The sequence below is a fragment of the Mustela putorius genome, unplaced genomic scaffold (genome assembly GCF_011764305.1).
Source record: "Mustela putorius furo isolate JIRA1106 unplaced genomic scaffold, ASM1176430v1.1 tig00003901_pilon_pilon_pilon, whole genome shotgun sequence".
Taxonomy (NCBI): Eukaryota; Metazoa; Chordata; class Mammalia; order Carnivora; family Mustelidae; genus Mustela; species Mustela putorius.
The window spans coordinates 17322501-17338183 of NW_025422049.1; the positions used below are offsets into that span (position 1 = coordinate 17322501).

The window sequence follows — 15683 nt, forward strand, 5'->3', positions numbered from 1 at the left end:
TGTTGGTGGCAAAGGTCACTGTGACCTGGAGCAATATTGGAGGTAAAAATAATTTTATTGCCTTCACGTATATATTGCAACAATTACCACAAAATACAGTCTTCATAATACAAAAGAGTTTGTTCAAGTTATTTTAAATATGTACCCCAATACAACATCTGACACATGCCACTAAGTTAGAAGGATCGAGGATATTTCATAAACAATTCCACAGAAAATATGTGCAGAATGGAAAATGCCAAAAGGATATACAGAAAATAAAAACATTGCATTAGTAGACAGGAAAATGAGAAAAGTGAGGGAATAAGAACAGAGGCTATAATAAACAATCTGTCAAAAAAGCAAATTTTTCTCATTTTTTATCCTTGCTATCATCTTATAATAAATTCAAACAGTTGATGAAAGGTAAGAAAAGTGGGTTGGAAAAATGTTTTTCATTTGTAAGGTTTTATTTTTCTTTTTAAATACTAAATTCATTTTAGCTGATGGAGAAGAGTTTCCATTTTCATACTAATAGTTTATAGTAAAAGTTAATGTCCTGTATTACAGGTAGATTTTTAGGATTTTTCTTAAGTTATTAGGCAAGGTAAAAAAAATTCAAAAACATGAACTTTTGAAATCTTACATTGTACCTAGTTTTAAAAAAGGCAAAGGTAATGAATGACATTCATTAAGTATTACTCTTAACAACTAACATAATATCTGAAACTTATATACCCTAATTCCTTTTTAACTCTCATCCTACTTTACACTAAAGTCAAAATAGGATTCAGTAAATAATCTTTAATCTAATGTTATATCTCAGCTGCCTATCCATGTCTAAAGAATTGATCTTTCAATATATTGAAAGTTTTAACACAAAACATATCCTATATATGTCTTAGACATGAAGCTAAAATATCTCTAATATTCTTCATACTGATTTCCTTAAACTTTAAAATCTATTATTATCAAGCATATTGCCTAAGATTAAGTTGAAAAAAAAAATCTCACCTTGGTTCCATTGCATCCAGGGATACCTTGAGGTCCTGGGGCCCCATCATGGCCTGGCATTCCCTTTGAAAAGGGTTATAATATATATAAGAAATATATAATATATATAAGAAATATATAATATTTCTTAGAATACTTTTGAAGGAATTTTCAATTAAAAAGCCAAATTCTACTTACAGGAAGACCTGGTGTCCCTGGAAATCCAGGAAGTCCAGGAGGACCCTATAATAAGAAAGAAATTCCTTGAACCAAAAAACAATCAGTAAGAATAAAATTATATCCTACCTAAGGGAGTTACAAAAAGTACATTTAGAATAGCAATGGACAAATGTGTCTCATTCATAATTACCACTTGCTTTCTATAAAGAAAAAAAACCCCTCCTACATGTATTTAAAAGTCTCTTCCCTGGAAACTATCGAAAAAACTCCTACTTGAGGGACCATTGTCTTCATTGCACTTAGGAGGAGTGGGCAAATTCATGGAATAAATGTCTTTCCTAAAAGATAAAGTGGTTGTCCCTGGTTTGTGATGAATACTGAATTTAGCAAGGGATGGATAAGTGGCAAATATATCTGCTCCTGCAAACATCAGTGTGATCGCTCCAAAAATTCTTCAAATTTCCCTGTCAGTATTGGCAAAAATACAAGTTTGGCAATATTCTTTGTAGGTGAGACTCTGTGAAAGAGGTGCTCTTACACACAGCTAATGGGATTCAAATATCATGGAGAGAAATTTGAAGTAGCTAGCAAAATTACACAGTTTTACATTTTAAAGCAACCCACTTCTAAGAACCTATCCCAAAGGTACACTAGAAATTATGAAACAAAATCTCAATTTCAAGGTTACTGATTACAGAATTGTTATAACTAAAGTTTAAGAAATATGACATAGGGGTGCCTAGGTGGCTTACTAGGTTGGGCATTTGCCTTTAGCTCAGGACATGATCCTCAAGTCCTGGGATTGAGCCCCACGTTGGGCTCCCTGCTCACTGGGGAGTCTGCTTCTCCTTCCCCCTGCTCATGGATGCATTCTCTGTCCCTCTTAGTCTCTCTCCCTCCCTCTCAAATAAATAAATAAATAAATAAATAAATAAATAAATAACATCTTAAAAAAAAGACAGAGAGAGAGAGAGAGAAATGGCTATGGTGAGTGCTGTGAAATGTGTAAGCCTGATGATTCATAGACCTGTACCCCTGACGGACACAGCCTGTAACATGTAATACATTATATGTTAATAAAAATAATTAAAAGAAATCACCATATAACCATAATTATCGCTAAACACTAGGAACAATAGGGGCATGACAAATAAATTATGGCACATCCACATAATGTAAACCTATGCAGCCCTTTAAAAGAATAAGAAAGATTTCTGTGCACTGAAATATGTAGTAATCTCCAGGACACGATGCTAAGTAAAAGAAACAAAGTGTAAGTAGCATGTATAATATGCAACACTTTTATAAGAAGGGTGGAGACACCAAACAGTGAAAAGATAATCAAAAAATAATCAAAATAACTACATCTATCTTTGGGGTAAATACCCAGTAGTGCAACCGCAGGGTCATAGGGAAGCTCTATTTTTAATTTCTTAAGGAATCTCCACACTGTTTTCCAAAGTGGCTGCACCAACTTCCATTCCCACCAACAAGAGGGTTACCCTTTCTCCACATCCTCTCCAACACACATAGTTTACTGTCTCGTTAATTTTGGCCATTCTAACTAGTGTAAGGTGGTATCTCAATGTGGTTTTGATTTGAATCTCCCTGATGGCTAGTGATGATGAACATTTTTTTTAATTTATTTTTTATTTTCAGCATAACAGTATTCATTATTTTTGCACCACACCCAGTGCTCCATGCAATCCGTGCCCTTCATAATACCCACCACCTGGTACGACCACCCACCCCCCCCTTCAAAATCTTCAGATTGTTTTTCAGAGACCATAGTCTCTCATGGTTCATCTCCCCTTCCAATTTCTCCCAACTCCCTTCTCCTCTCTATCTCACCATGTCCTCCATGCTATTTGTTATGCTCCACAAATAAGTGAAACCATACGATAATTGACTCTCTCTGCTTGATTTATTTCACTCAGCATAATCTCTTCTAGTCCCATCCATGTTGCTACAAAAGTTGGGTATTCGTCCTTTCTGATGGAGGCATAATACTCCATAGTGTATATGGGCCACATCTTCCTTATCCATTCGTCCGTTGAAGGGCATCTTGGTTCTTTCCATAGTTTGGCGACTGTGGCCATTGCTGCTATAAAATTGGGGTACAGATGGCCCTTCTTTTCACGACATCTGTATCTTTGGGGTAAATACCCAGTAGTGCAATGGCAGGGTCATAGGGAAGGTCTATTTTTAATTTCTTGAGGAATCTCCACACTGTTCTCCAAAGAGGCTGCACCAACTTGCATTCCCACCAACAGTGGAAGAGGGTTCCCCTTTCTCCACATCCCCTCCAACACATGTTCTTTCCTGTCTTCCTAATTTTGGCCATTCTTACTGGTGTAAGGTGATATCTCAATGTGGTTTTAATTTGAATCTCCCTAATGGATAGTGATGATGAACATTTTTTCATGTGTCTGATAGCTATTTGTATGTCTTCATTGGAAAAGTCTGTTCATATCTTCTGCCCATTTTTTGATATGATTGTCTGTTTTGTGTGTGTTGAGTTTGAGCAGTTCTTTATAGATCCTGGATATCAACCTTTTGTCTGTACTTTCATTTGCAAATATCTTCTCCCATTCCGTGGGTTGCCTCTTTGTTTTCTTGACTGTTTCCTTGGCTGTGCAAAAGCTTTTGATTTTGATGAAGTCCCAAAAGTTCATTTTCACTTTTGTTTCCTTTGCCTTTGGAGACATGATGATGAACATTTTTTCATGTGTCTGATATCCATTTGCATGTCTTCATTGGAGAAATGTCTGTTCATGTCAAAGATACAGATGTAGTGAAAAGAAGGGCCATCTGTACCCCAATGTTCATAGCAGCAATGGCCACAGTCGCCAAACTGTGGAAAGAACCAAGATGCCCTTCAACGGACGACTGGATAAGGAAGATGTAGTCCATATACACTATGGAGTATTATGCCTCCATCAGAAAGGATGAATACCCAACTTTTGTAGCAACATGGACGGGACTAGAAGAGATTATGCTGAGTGAAAGAAGTCAAGCAGAGAGAGTCAATTATCATATGGTTTCACTTATTTCTGGAGCATAAGAAATAACACGGAGGATATGGGGAGATGGAGAGCAGAAGGGAGTTGAGGGAAATTGGAGGGGGACATGAAACATGAGAGACTACTGACTCTGAAAAATAATATGAGGGTTTTGAATGGTCTGGGGGTGGGAAGGTAGGTAAGCCTGATGTTGGGTATTATGAAGGGCACATATTGCATGGAGCACTGAATGTGGTGCATAAACCATGAATTCTGGTACACTGAATAGAAATTTAAAAAATAAAAAATTTAAAAAAAATTACGTATAATGGGAAAAAGGTAGAGGCAAGGGGAAAAACAATGGGGGATGGCAAGAATAGGTAGGAAGCATCTCTGACTATACCATTATTAGAAAGCAATGTAAATATTTTAAATAATTAAAAATAACAAGTAAGAAGAGGCAAAAAGAGAAAACTATTAAAAATTGAAACAAACTGGAACCAATGGTGTGCAGCGTTGGTGGTATAGTGGTGAGCATAGCTGCCTTCCAAACTGGAACCAATGAACTTAATATATATCTGGTTGTTGACATAAACCATGCAAAGAAAAAAATTACTTCAAGTACCTTTAAAACAGATATTTCACCTGTACTTTATTAGTGAAACCAGCCAATTCAAAGAGGAAAAAAGAACAGCAAAGGAATAATGGCACTTAAGAATTCTATCATTACAACTAAAATTGAAATCGTTATTTTGTTCACTTGCAAATTGTTATTTTGAAGGTATCATAGTTATATTGTAGGATAAAGAAAATAATAAATTATATTAATGTTATTAGGAATCAAGATTTTCACCAAAGGGAGGGGAAGGTGGCAGGGGAAAGAGAAAGTATATGAACTCTTATCACTTTAAGTTTCAATTGGAAGTAATAATATAAACTCATGATTTTTTTCTCTTTAGAAAATACTTTTTTCTTAATTCTGTCAACTGAAAAGACACCAAAATAACTGACTACCCATAGCAAAGAAAACCCCTTACATTAGACTATGGTATCTAAATCGTATTTTTTACTAGAAAGAACCTAGAATCAGATACATGGCCAATTTCAGATCTGGAGAGGAAATGTACAAAATGAGCCTGAGGAGTCCTGTATCAAAAAGCAAGGGCTTTTGATCTTGATGAAATCCCAATAGTTCATTTTTGCCCTTGCTTCCCTTGCCTTTTGCGTTGTTCCTAGGAAGATGTTGCTGCGGCTGAGGTCGAAGAGGTTGCTGCCTGTGTTCTCTTCAAGGATTTTGATGGATTCCTTTTGCACATTGAGGTCCTTCATCCATTTTGAGTCTATTTTCGTGTGTGGTGTAAGGAAATGGTCCAATTTCATTTTTCTGCATGTGGCTGTCCAATTTTCCCAGCACCATTTATTGAAGAGGCTGTCTTTTTTCCATTGGACATTCTTTCCTGCTTTGTCGAAGATTAGTTGACCATAGAGTTGAGAGTCTATTGGGATTTCATCAAGATCAAAAGCTTTTGCACAGCAAAGGAAACAGTTAACAAAATCAAAAGACAACTGACAGAATGGGAGAAGATATTTGCAAACGACATATCAGATAAAGGACTAGTGTCCAGAATCTATAAAGAACTTAGCAAACTCAACACCCAAAGAACAAATAATCCAATCAAGAAATGGGCAGAGGACATGAACAGACATTTCTGCAAAGAAGACATCCAGATGGCCAACAGACACATGAAAAAGTGCTCCATATCACTCGGCATCAGGGAAATACAAATCAAAACCACAATGCGATATCACCTCACACCAGTCAGAATGGCTAAAATCAACAAGTCAGGAAATGACAGATGCTGGCGAGGATGCGGAGAAAGGGGAACCCTCCTACACTGTTGGTGGGAATGCAAGCTGGTGCAACCTCTCTGGAAAACAGCATGGAGGTTCCTCAAAATGTTGAAAATAGAACTGCCCTATGACCCAGCAATTGCACTATTGGGTATTTACCCTAAAGATACAAACGTAGTGATCCAAAGGGGCACGTGTACTCGAATATTTATAGCAGCAATGTCCACAATAGCCAAACTATGGAAAGAACCTAGATGTCCATCAACAGATGAATGGATCAAGAAGATGTGGTATATATACACAATGGAATACTATGCAGCCATCAAAAGAAATGAAATCTTGCCATTTGCGACAACATGGATGGAACTAGAGCGTATCATGCTTAGCGAAATAAGTCAGGCGGAGAAAGACAACTATCATATGATCTCCCTGATATGAGGAAGTGGTGTTGCAACATGGGGGCTTAAGTGGGTAGGAGAAGAATAAATGAAAGAAGATGGGATTGGGAGGGAGACAAACCATAAGTGACTCTTAATCTCACAAAACAAACTGAGGGTTGCTGGGGGGAGGGGGTTTGGGAGAAGGGGGTGGGATTGTGGACATTGGGGAGGGTATGTGCTTTGGTGAGTGCTGTGAAGTGTGTAAACCTGGTGATTCACAGATCTGTACCCCTGGGGATAAAAATATATGTTTATAAAAAAATAAAAAATTATATTTAAAAAAAAAGCAAGGAAGTTATCAAAAATCAATATTTTTTTTCAAAAGGACACAGGACAGGGGCCAACTTAAAGGGATTCTCACAAGCCAAAGATAGGATAATTTGGCTTCAAAAAGAATAATGAGTATAAGTGACTGGTCCCATAAATTCCATGTGTTTATAATGATAACAAATTCTTAAAACCTTCCCGACCATCACTCAAAGTTGCTGGTGTACTATCTCACTACCATGGATCTAGGCAATGGTCACCAATAAATACTAAACCATTAGATGAAAGTTGATGGGGAAATTCCGATGGCAAAATCAGGCTCATATACCTGAGACGACTGATCAAGCCTAACATCAAAAAAGTGGGATAACAGATGTTTGTGCCATAAGATGTAATTCATTAGTAAGTATGCAGCACTATGTATATAGTATTCTTTTTCTATTTTCTTTCATATTTTGCAGTATAATTTATGTATAGTATAATATACAAATCTTAAGTACACAGATCTTTCTATATCCCCAGAAAGTTCTCTAGTACCTCTTATAAGGTAACCTCCAGTCTGCATGAAATATGGGGGCAGACGAACAATGAAAACGACATCTTGGGGGTGCCTGGGTGGTTCAGCCAGTTGCGCATCTGCCTTTGGCTCAAGTCATTATCCCAAAGTCCTGGGATAGAATCCAGCATCCCCTTACCTGCTCAGAGGGGAGTCTGCTTCTCCCTCTCCTTCTGCCCCCCGCCCCGCCCCCCGCTCATGCACATGCACTCTCTTTCACTCATTCACTCTCAAATCTCTCAAATAAATACAATCTTAAAAATATATAAAAAGAAATAAATGACTTCATGAAGAAATAGTCATATCCAGAACGTAGAATGAAGTATAATACAAATGACCCAGTTTCTCCAATAGCATAATAAAAGAGGCTTAAGACACACAGCAACCAAATACAGTATGTGGAACTTGATTGGATCCTGGTTTGAACAAACCTACTGTTAAAGGACATCTACCATAGAAATCTTAATAAGGACTGAGTTTTAAAGTATATTTGAAAAATTACTGCTACTTTTTTGAGGTGTAATAATGGTATACTGGTCATGTGGCTATCAGTAGACATACTGAAGTATTCATTGGTGGAATGAATGATATGTGGGATTTACCTAAAAATACTCCCCCAAAATAGTGGTGGGGTATAGATGAAACAAACTTGTCAAAATGTTGCTAACTTTTATAGCTGACTGATGGGCACATGGGGTTCACTGTACTATATTCTCTGTACATTTGGGTATGCTTAAAATTTTCCATAATAAGTCTTTCAAATTTTGGATGTCAAGATTGCCTATGGGCTGAGAGGCAAGGATGAGGAACTATCGGGTTACCTATTCCTATGTACTTCTGAAGTTCTAGTTGAGGGACACAGACTACTCAGGTACTTTCAAATAGTAATTCAAAGAATGGACAAGGTTTTGAGTTTCTTTCCTGTTTATCCAGTTCCCTAAAAAACACCAGGCATGAGTAGCACAACAAACTATATGTTGTCAAGAAGTATACAGCAAACAGAATGTTTTTAATGTTTATGTAAAATTTGTACAGCTACTAAATTTCTGGAGATTAAGGGATCAGAATGTTTAACTTTCTTTGTCACATAAATAAATATGTTATGTCATCACCCATGTACTTTATACTTGTATTAAAGGGCCTTGTCAATCTATGAACACAGAATTTTGGAGCTAAAAAGCACCTTGGAGATTGTATTAACTCTCTAATTTAACAAATGAAGAAACTGAGGCTCAGTAAAGTTAAATACGGTTTTCCAAAAGCCAGGACTATTTTTAAACTAGATTCCCCCAATTCTGAAACACAATGAAAGATATATGTCAACCTAAAAGCTTTTCAGAAAAATCACTTAAATATGCACTTCTATTTTGAGACAAAACCTGGTTTTCAGAACATTAACACGAAAAATTATACATCTTAGAATTGAGAAAATGTTGTATACTTCCAAAGTAGTTACTTTTTAACACAGTGATTTAAATTAGAGCTTCCCAAACTGATTCTCTTCAAGATAACAAAGAAAATTATATTTGTATATGGTACACAAGAAGGGTACTCAACCTGAACCCAGAGGACTGAGATCACATGGTTGGGAAGTTCTGGTTTAATGTAGGATACATGTTTTTAATAAACTGATGAACTGTTAGAATTTATCACTTTTGTATTTCTTATCCATAAACTAATTTAAAATCTTACATTAGTTTAAGCAGACATCTGGATACATAGATAACTACCAAAATACTAAAGAAAGGCTAATTGTAGACATATACCAAGTCTTACATTTAACTTTTTAAAGACTATATTTCTATTTTTTCATTTTAATATGATCTTTTTCAGTTGTCTCACAATACTTCATTTGCTTTTTCTCTGTTTTGACGAGCGAAACTTTTGATATACAGCAAATATCACTTACTCTGATTCCTTTTGGTCCCGGTGGCCCTGGAATTCCATCATCACCCTGAAAAACACAATATATTTAGTTCTTGTTCCTCCAAAAATAGCCCTCAAATAACTAATTTTACATTATAACGATGAGACTTAAATTTTTGTGAATCTTTGTGAAAGTGAGAAACTTATATACCTAAGAAAGAAGCATTTATCATCGATACTGAAAGCACTGAGGTAAGTTATTTAAAAAAAAAAAAGGTCTTCACTTATTGAGAAGAAAACTGCTGACATGTAGCAGAAACTTTTTATCTGTAAAGTGAACCCTGAAAATCATACAAAACGAAGATGAAATAGTGGTACTGATACACCTCAAATCATTCATGCATAACCCAAATACAAGCTGAAAATCTGGGCAGTTTCTATATTGTGCCAATCTTCTTGCCATGCTGGTAATAAAGAGTATCATTTCTTTCCTTTTTAAGATTTTATTTATTTCCTTGACAGAGAGGGCACACACATGGCAGGGGAAGCACAGGCAGAGGGAGTGGAAGATAGAGAAGCAAGCTCGCGGAAGAGGGAGCCTGATGTGGGGCTTGATGCTGGGCTCAATTCCAGGACCCTGGGATCATGACCTGAGCCAGAGGCAGACAATGACTGAGCCACCCAGGTGCCCCAAATAGCATCATTTCTGAGCTCAAATATGTGCTGCTCTCGAGTCTGCCATTTTAAACCCTTGCTTTGTTTTATAAGGCACTTTCTACTGGCAGAGCTCAGGAAAGTTCTTCTGTAGACTCCATGAAAAAGAGGTCTGCCCACCTCTGTGTTAATCTATGTACCCATTTCTAAATTACAATTGCATTGCTGAGAATTTTAAGTTTTGCTTCATTAAGTTTTTATTAACTAGTTTTTTTAATGGAATAAAGAAAACCCAATTCTACTCCAAAAGATGAGAATTTCAGTGGAGTATGCAGCTAGTGAGGCTTTAGATAGGTTTTATTAACCTGGGACATCTTGCTTTACACAAGTGGTTTCTGAATTACACAACTCATAACCTTAGAGGTTCCACTGGAGGTTCCTTGAAGCCCACATCACAGACCTCCTTCCAACAGCGCAGTTCTATTTCTATGTTTTATGTGGGGCTTCCATAGTTTCTTATGCTACTGTTATAAATTACTACAAACTTAGTGGCTTAAAACAATACAACCTTAGAGTTCTGGAAGTCAGAAGTATGGCAGTGGTCTCTGTGGCAGAACCCTGTTGTTTTTTGGAGGTTCTAGGAGGATAATCCATTTCCTTTTTTCCAGCTTCTAGAGCAGCCAGCATTTCTCAACTCATGGCCCTCCTCAAATTTCAAAGTCAGCAATGGTTGAATGAATCTTTCTAACATTGTATCAATCTGACACTGACTCTTCTGCCTCCCTCTTCCACATTTAAAGGACCCTTGTGATTATAGTGGCACTACCCAGATAATCCAGAATAATTTCTTTAAGACCAGCTGAATAAAAGATTTAATTCTATCTGCAATCTTAATTTTGCTTGTCTCTATATCCTAACATATTCACAAGTCCTGGGGATTACATCATGGACATCATTAGGGGGTAGATGTTATTCTGCCTACTATACCTTGCTTTTTAGAAAGTTTAATAATCAACTCTTTCCACAACAGATGCATCTCTAAGGAGATTAAAGTAAATCTAATTCTATTTTAAAACAACCAGAAGGCTATTTGCTTAATGAATCTTTTTGCGTCTTTCCACTAAGGGCAGAAATAAGACAAAGATTCCTTAATACTGTGCTGGTTGTCCTAACCAACCTGGTTAAATAAGAGGAAAACAGAGGTATAAAAATTGGAAAGGTGAGGCAAAACTACCACTATTTGCAAATAATAGGATTGCATGCAAGGAAAGCAAAGAAAATTACATGAAAAACTACTATAATCAGTAAGGTAATTCAGAAAGATAACTATGTGACTGTATATAAAATTAATATGAGAAAACAAATAGCTTTATTAAATATTAACTACCAGTTAGAAAACCTAATGGAAGAAAATATGCAATTTATAATAGCAAAAAGAGGTAAAATATTTAGGAACAATCTTAATAGGAAATGTACAAGATTCGTAAGAAGAAAAGCTTAAAACATTTCTGAAGTTCAAAAAGGAAGATGAAAATAAATGGAAAGACATTCCATGTTCTTGGATAATAGGAGTCAACAAAAAAAATGGTCAATTCTCAACAAATTTAGTTAAAATGTGACACAATAAAAATAGAAATAACATGAGGTTTTTTTTTTTTTCCAAACTGAATAAGGCAACTCTAAAGTTTATATGGAAAAATAAACAAGCAAGGACACTGAGGAACATTCTGGAAAAAGAAAAACGAACATTAAGGGGAAACTGGCCCTGTCAGATAAAAAAATACAGCATAATACATCAATAATTAAAATAGTTTTGTTCTGATATTTGAAAAAGTGTATCATTGAAAGAGTATGGAACGTCTAAAAACAAGTCCATATATTCATGTAATTTGGTTTATACTGAAAGCCGCACTGCAAATCAATGGGGAAATTTACACTGGGACACATTTGTGAGGACATCTGGAAAATAAATATAGGTGGAACCTATATAACAAACCATACACAAGAATGAATTAGAAATAGATATTTACATGAAGAAATCAAACTATTAAAATACTAGAAGAAAAAAATGGGAAAATTATTTTATAATCTTTCAGTGGGAAAGGCATTTCCTACTCAAATCCAAAAGCTGCAAAGGACCCCTGAGAAACGCACAGAGACACATAAATACACACACACACACATGCACAAACACAGGCACATACTCAGCAAAGACATGACAAACTAGGGGAAATAACTGCAACTCACAACACGGACAAAAGGTAATCACCCTAATATATAAATAGTTCATTAACACATAAATCCCCCAAGAATGCTATAGAAAAATGGGCAAATGAAAGGTCATAGCAGACAGTTCACAGAAAACACAACTGATTCTTTGACCTATGAAAAAAGCTTAATCTCACTCTTAGTAAGAGAAATACAAACTAAAAGCATTGAAAGACCATTCATTTTTAATCTATCTGATTGACAAAAAGCCGAATTTCATGATACAGGTAGGTATAAGGTATAAGGAAACTGCTCTTCTTGTATATTGCTGAGCCAAGGATAAATCATACAACTTCTTGTGGGGCAATTTGGCAGTATCCATAAAAATACAAAAATACATAAATAGCCCTCTGAGCTAGCAATATCATTTCTAGTAAAGAGATAACCCCTCATGGGGGAAAGGAAGTGTATTAAAATTGTACATCTTAGTAGCACTGTTTGTAGAAGAAAAAAACCTGAAAATTATCTAACTGATCATCAATAGTGGACTGGCTTAAAAAATTATGGTTTACATACACAATGGAATATAATGCAGTTATAAAAGATAATGAGAAGGTTCTGTGTATACTGATATGAGGTATCTACAATGTGCTTTACATGAAAAACAAAGGTCAAACATGTTGATTATGCTACCACTTTATAAACAAAGGGAGGTAAAAGTGTGTCTGTGTGTATATGAGCATGTGTGTGCATGTATATATTTGTATCTATATGCATATCCATAAAAACCACTGAATATATTCACAAGAAAGTATTAGAAATTGGTACCTATTAGGGATATGTAAAACTCAGTGGCTAATGTTCATAGGTGGAAAAGAAATATTTTTCATTATGTACTTTCTTAATTTATGTTAATTTATTTTAAAAAAACTGAATATATTATCTATCAAAAATTTATTAAATTTTATTTTTAAGAATACAGAAATCCTTTGGAAAATTATATCTATACATTCCTAATTATGTATTTGTTTAATATATCTTTACTTTCATATATAAGATATAAAGATTAAAGAACAATCCTATGAAATTTTTGACTGGGCATATATGTTAATATATATATATACACATACTAGAACACTGAATCACATAACAAGTATAAATTCAGCTATGCTGGGAAGCATGAAGTCATACTGGTGGTAGAGTCACAAAGTGTTTCAAATTTAGAATACCAAAAGTTTGGAAAGCAGTACAGCCTTCTCATTACACAGATATTAAAATGGAATCACGGTAAAATACTGGACTACTTTCTAAATCTAAAATGCATACCACCACACCTTTAAAAAATTACCATACTATTGTACAATAGTTCTAGTTAATGCTACACTATTTCAAAGGGATTCGGATGTAGTTAACTTTTTTTAAGCTGCCACAAATCTTTATTAAAAGTGCTACCTCTCAATTAGCATGGTACACAAGAAACTTAGCCCCTATTCCTGGGCAAACTCAGGTGCAAGAAATGTCACTTCATTTTTCTATGGTTCAGCTTAATTTCTATTTCAAAGCACACACTTCACTAACATGACTGAAATTTAACCTCAGTTGATTGAAGTCCCCACCTCATTTTTGTAATGCTGTGCCTAAATTATGGAGAACGTAGGGAGCTCCAAGTTGTTGAAGGGTGGGACAGTCCCCATCCCAGCTGGAATTACTGAGATGTCCCACACTAGTAGTATGTATGGATTACTGCTGACTTGGTGCTCAGTTCCAACCACTTGACTCTTTCAGATCTCTCTGCTATTTCTGTGCCACTCCTGGGTACACAAGAAACATTCTGCTGTTTTTACACTTCATTAGCCCTAAGAAATTCTGTTAAATGTCCCATCTTCTTAACTTCTATGCAGTCATTTAGAGTCTTGCTTTTTCCTTCACATACATAAAGTTCCACTCAGGAAATTCAGCACAGGTCCCTTCTGCTCTTGAATCTAACAAAACTACCATGATGTACTGTCACCTCCTCAGAGGTCATGCCCAAGCACACATGCCCAATCTATGCTCTGATATAGTTAAGTGTTTAAAAGTACTTATGTATTTAAATTAATTTCCTCCTTTATTGGAAAGACTACCTGATGAATATCCATTTCATCTCAATACTCTAGTAACATAATGTACCACTATTATGTGAAATAAGATTAGGGAAAAAAAGGTTTTTAGACTACTTTTCCTTTCTAGGCAAATGAACAGAACTGGCCTTTTCATTGTGAGTTCACCAGTCTACCTAATACAGAAGGTAAAGGACCATCTGTCATTTCCTGACTTGTTGATTTTAGCCATTCTGACTGGTGTGAGGTGATATCTCATTGTGGTTTTGATTTGTATTTCCCTGATGCCGAGTGATATGGAGCACTTTTTCATGTGTCTGTTGGCCATCTGGATGTCTTCTTTGCAGAAATGTCTGTTCATGTCCTCTGCCCATTTCTTGATTGGATTATTTGTTCTTTGGGTGTTGAGTTTGCTAAGTTCTTTATAGATTCTGGACACTAGTCCTTTATCTGATATGTCGTTTGCAAATATCTTCTCCCATTCTGTCAGTTGTCTTTTGATTTTGTTAACTGTTTCCTTTGCTGTGCAAAAGCTTTTGATCTTGATGAAATCCCAGTAGTTCATTTTTTCCCTTGCTTCCCTTGCCTTTTGCGTTGTTCCTAGGAAGATGTTGCTGCGGCAGAGGTCGAAGAGGTTGCTGCCCGTGTTCTCCTCAAGGATTTTGATGGATTCCTTTCGTACATTGAGGTCCTTCATCCATTTTTGAGTCTATTTTTGTGTGTGGTGTTAAGGAAATGTTCCAATTTTCATTTTTCTTTCTGCAGGTGGCTGTCCAATTCCCAGCACCATTTAGTTAAGGCCTGTCTTTTTTTTTCCCATTGGACATTCTTTCCTGCTTTGTAAATCGAAGCTTAGATGACCATAGATTTGAGGGTCTATTTCTGGGCTCTCTAGTCTGTTCCATTGATCTATTGTCTGTTTTGTGCCAGTACCATGCTGTCTTGATGATGACAGCTTTGTAGAGAGCTTGAAGTCCAGGAATTGTGATTGCCACCAACGTTGGCTTTCTTTTTCAATATCCCTTTGGCTATTCGAGGTCTTTTCTGGTTCCATATAAATTTTTTAGAATTATTTGTTCCATTTCTTTGAAAAAGATGGATGGTACTTTGATAGGAAGTGCATTAAATGTGTAGATTGCTTTAGGTAGCATAGACATTTTCACAATATTTATTCTTCCAATCCAGGAGCATGGAACATTTTTCCATTTCTTTGTTGCCGATTTGGATTGCCTTTTAATTTCCTTTTGTTGTCTGATTGCTGAGGCTAGGACCTCTAGTACGATGTTGAATAGCAGTGGTGATAATGGACATCCCTGCCGTGTTCCTGACCTTAGCGGAAAAGCTTTCAGTTTTTCTCCATTGAGAATGATATGATATTTGCGGGGGTTTTTCATAGATGGCTCACTTTGAAGAGTTTGATCAGGAAGGGATGTTTGTACTTTGTCAAATGCTTTTTCAGCATCTATTGAGAGTATCATATGGTTCTTGTTCTTTTCTTTTATTGATGTGTTGTATCACATTGACTGATTTGCGGATGTTGAACCAACCTTGCAGCCCTGGAATAAATCCCACTTGGTCGTGGTGAATA

General features: G+C 35.9%; 1 protein-coding gene across 4 annotated transcripts in view; it reads right to left on the minus strand.

The window, feature by feature from the left end:
- COL4A5 (collagen type IV alpha 5 chain) overlaps positions 1–15683 on the minus strand; it is a 255574-nt gene that overhangs the window by 119363 nt on the left and 120528 nt on the right. For all 4 annotated transcript variants that reach the window (XM_045068340.1, XM_004769034.3, XM_004769031.3 and 1 more), the window contains exons 4-6: positions 9178–9222; positions 1171–1215; positions 994–1056 (exon numbers count right to left, since the gene is read on the minus strand). In XM_045068340.1, coding sequence (XP_044924275.1) covers positions 994–1056; positions 1171–1215; positions 9178–9222 — 153 coding nt within the window. The remainder of the gene's footprint in view (positions 1–993; positions 1057–1170; positions 1216–9177; positions 9223–15683) is intronic.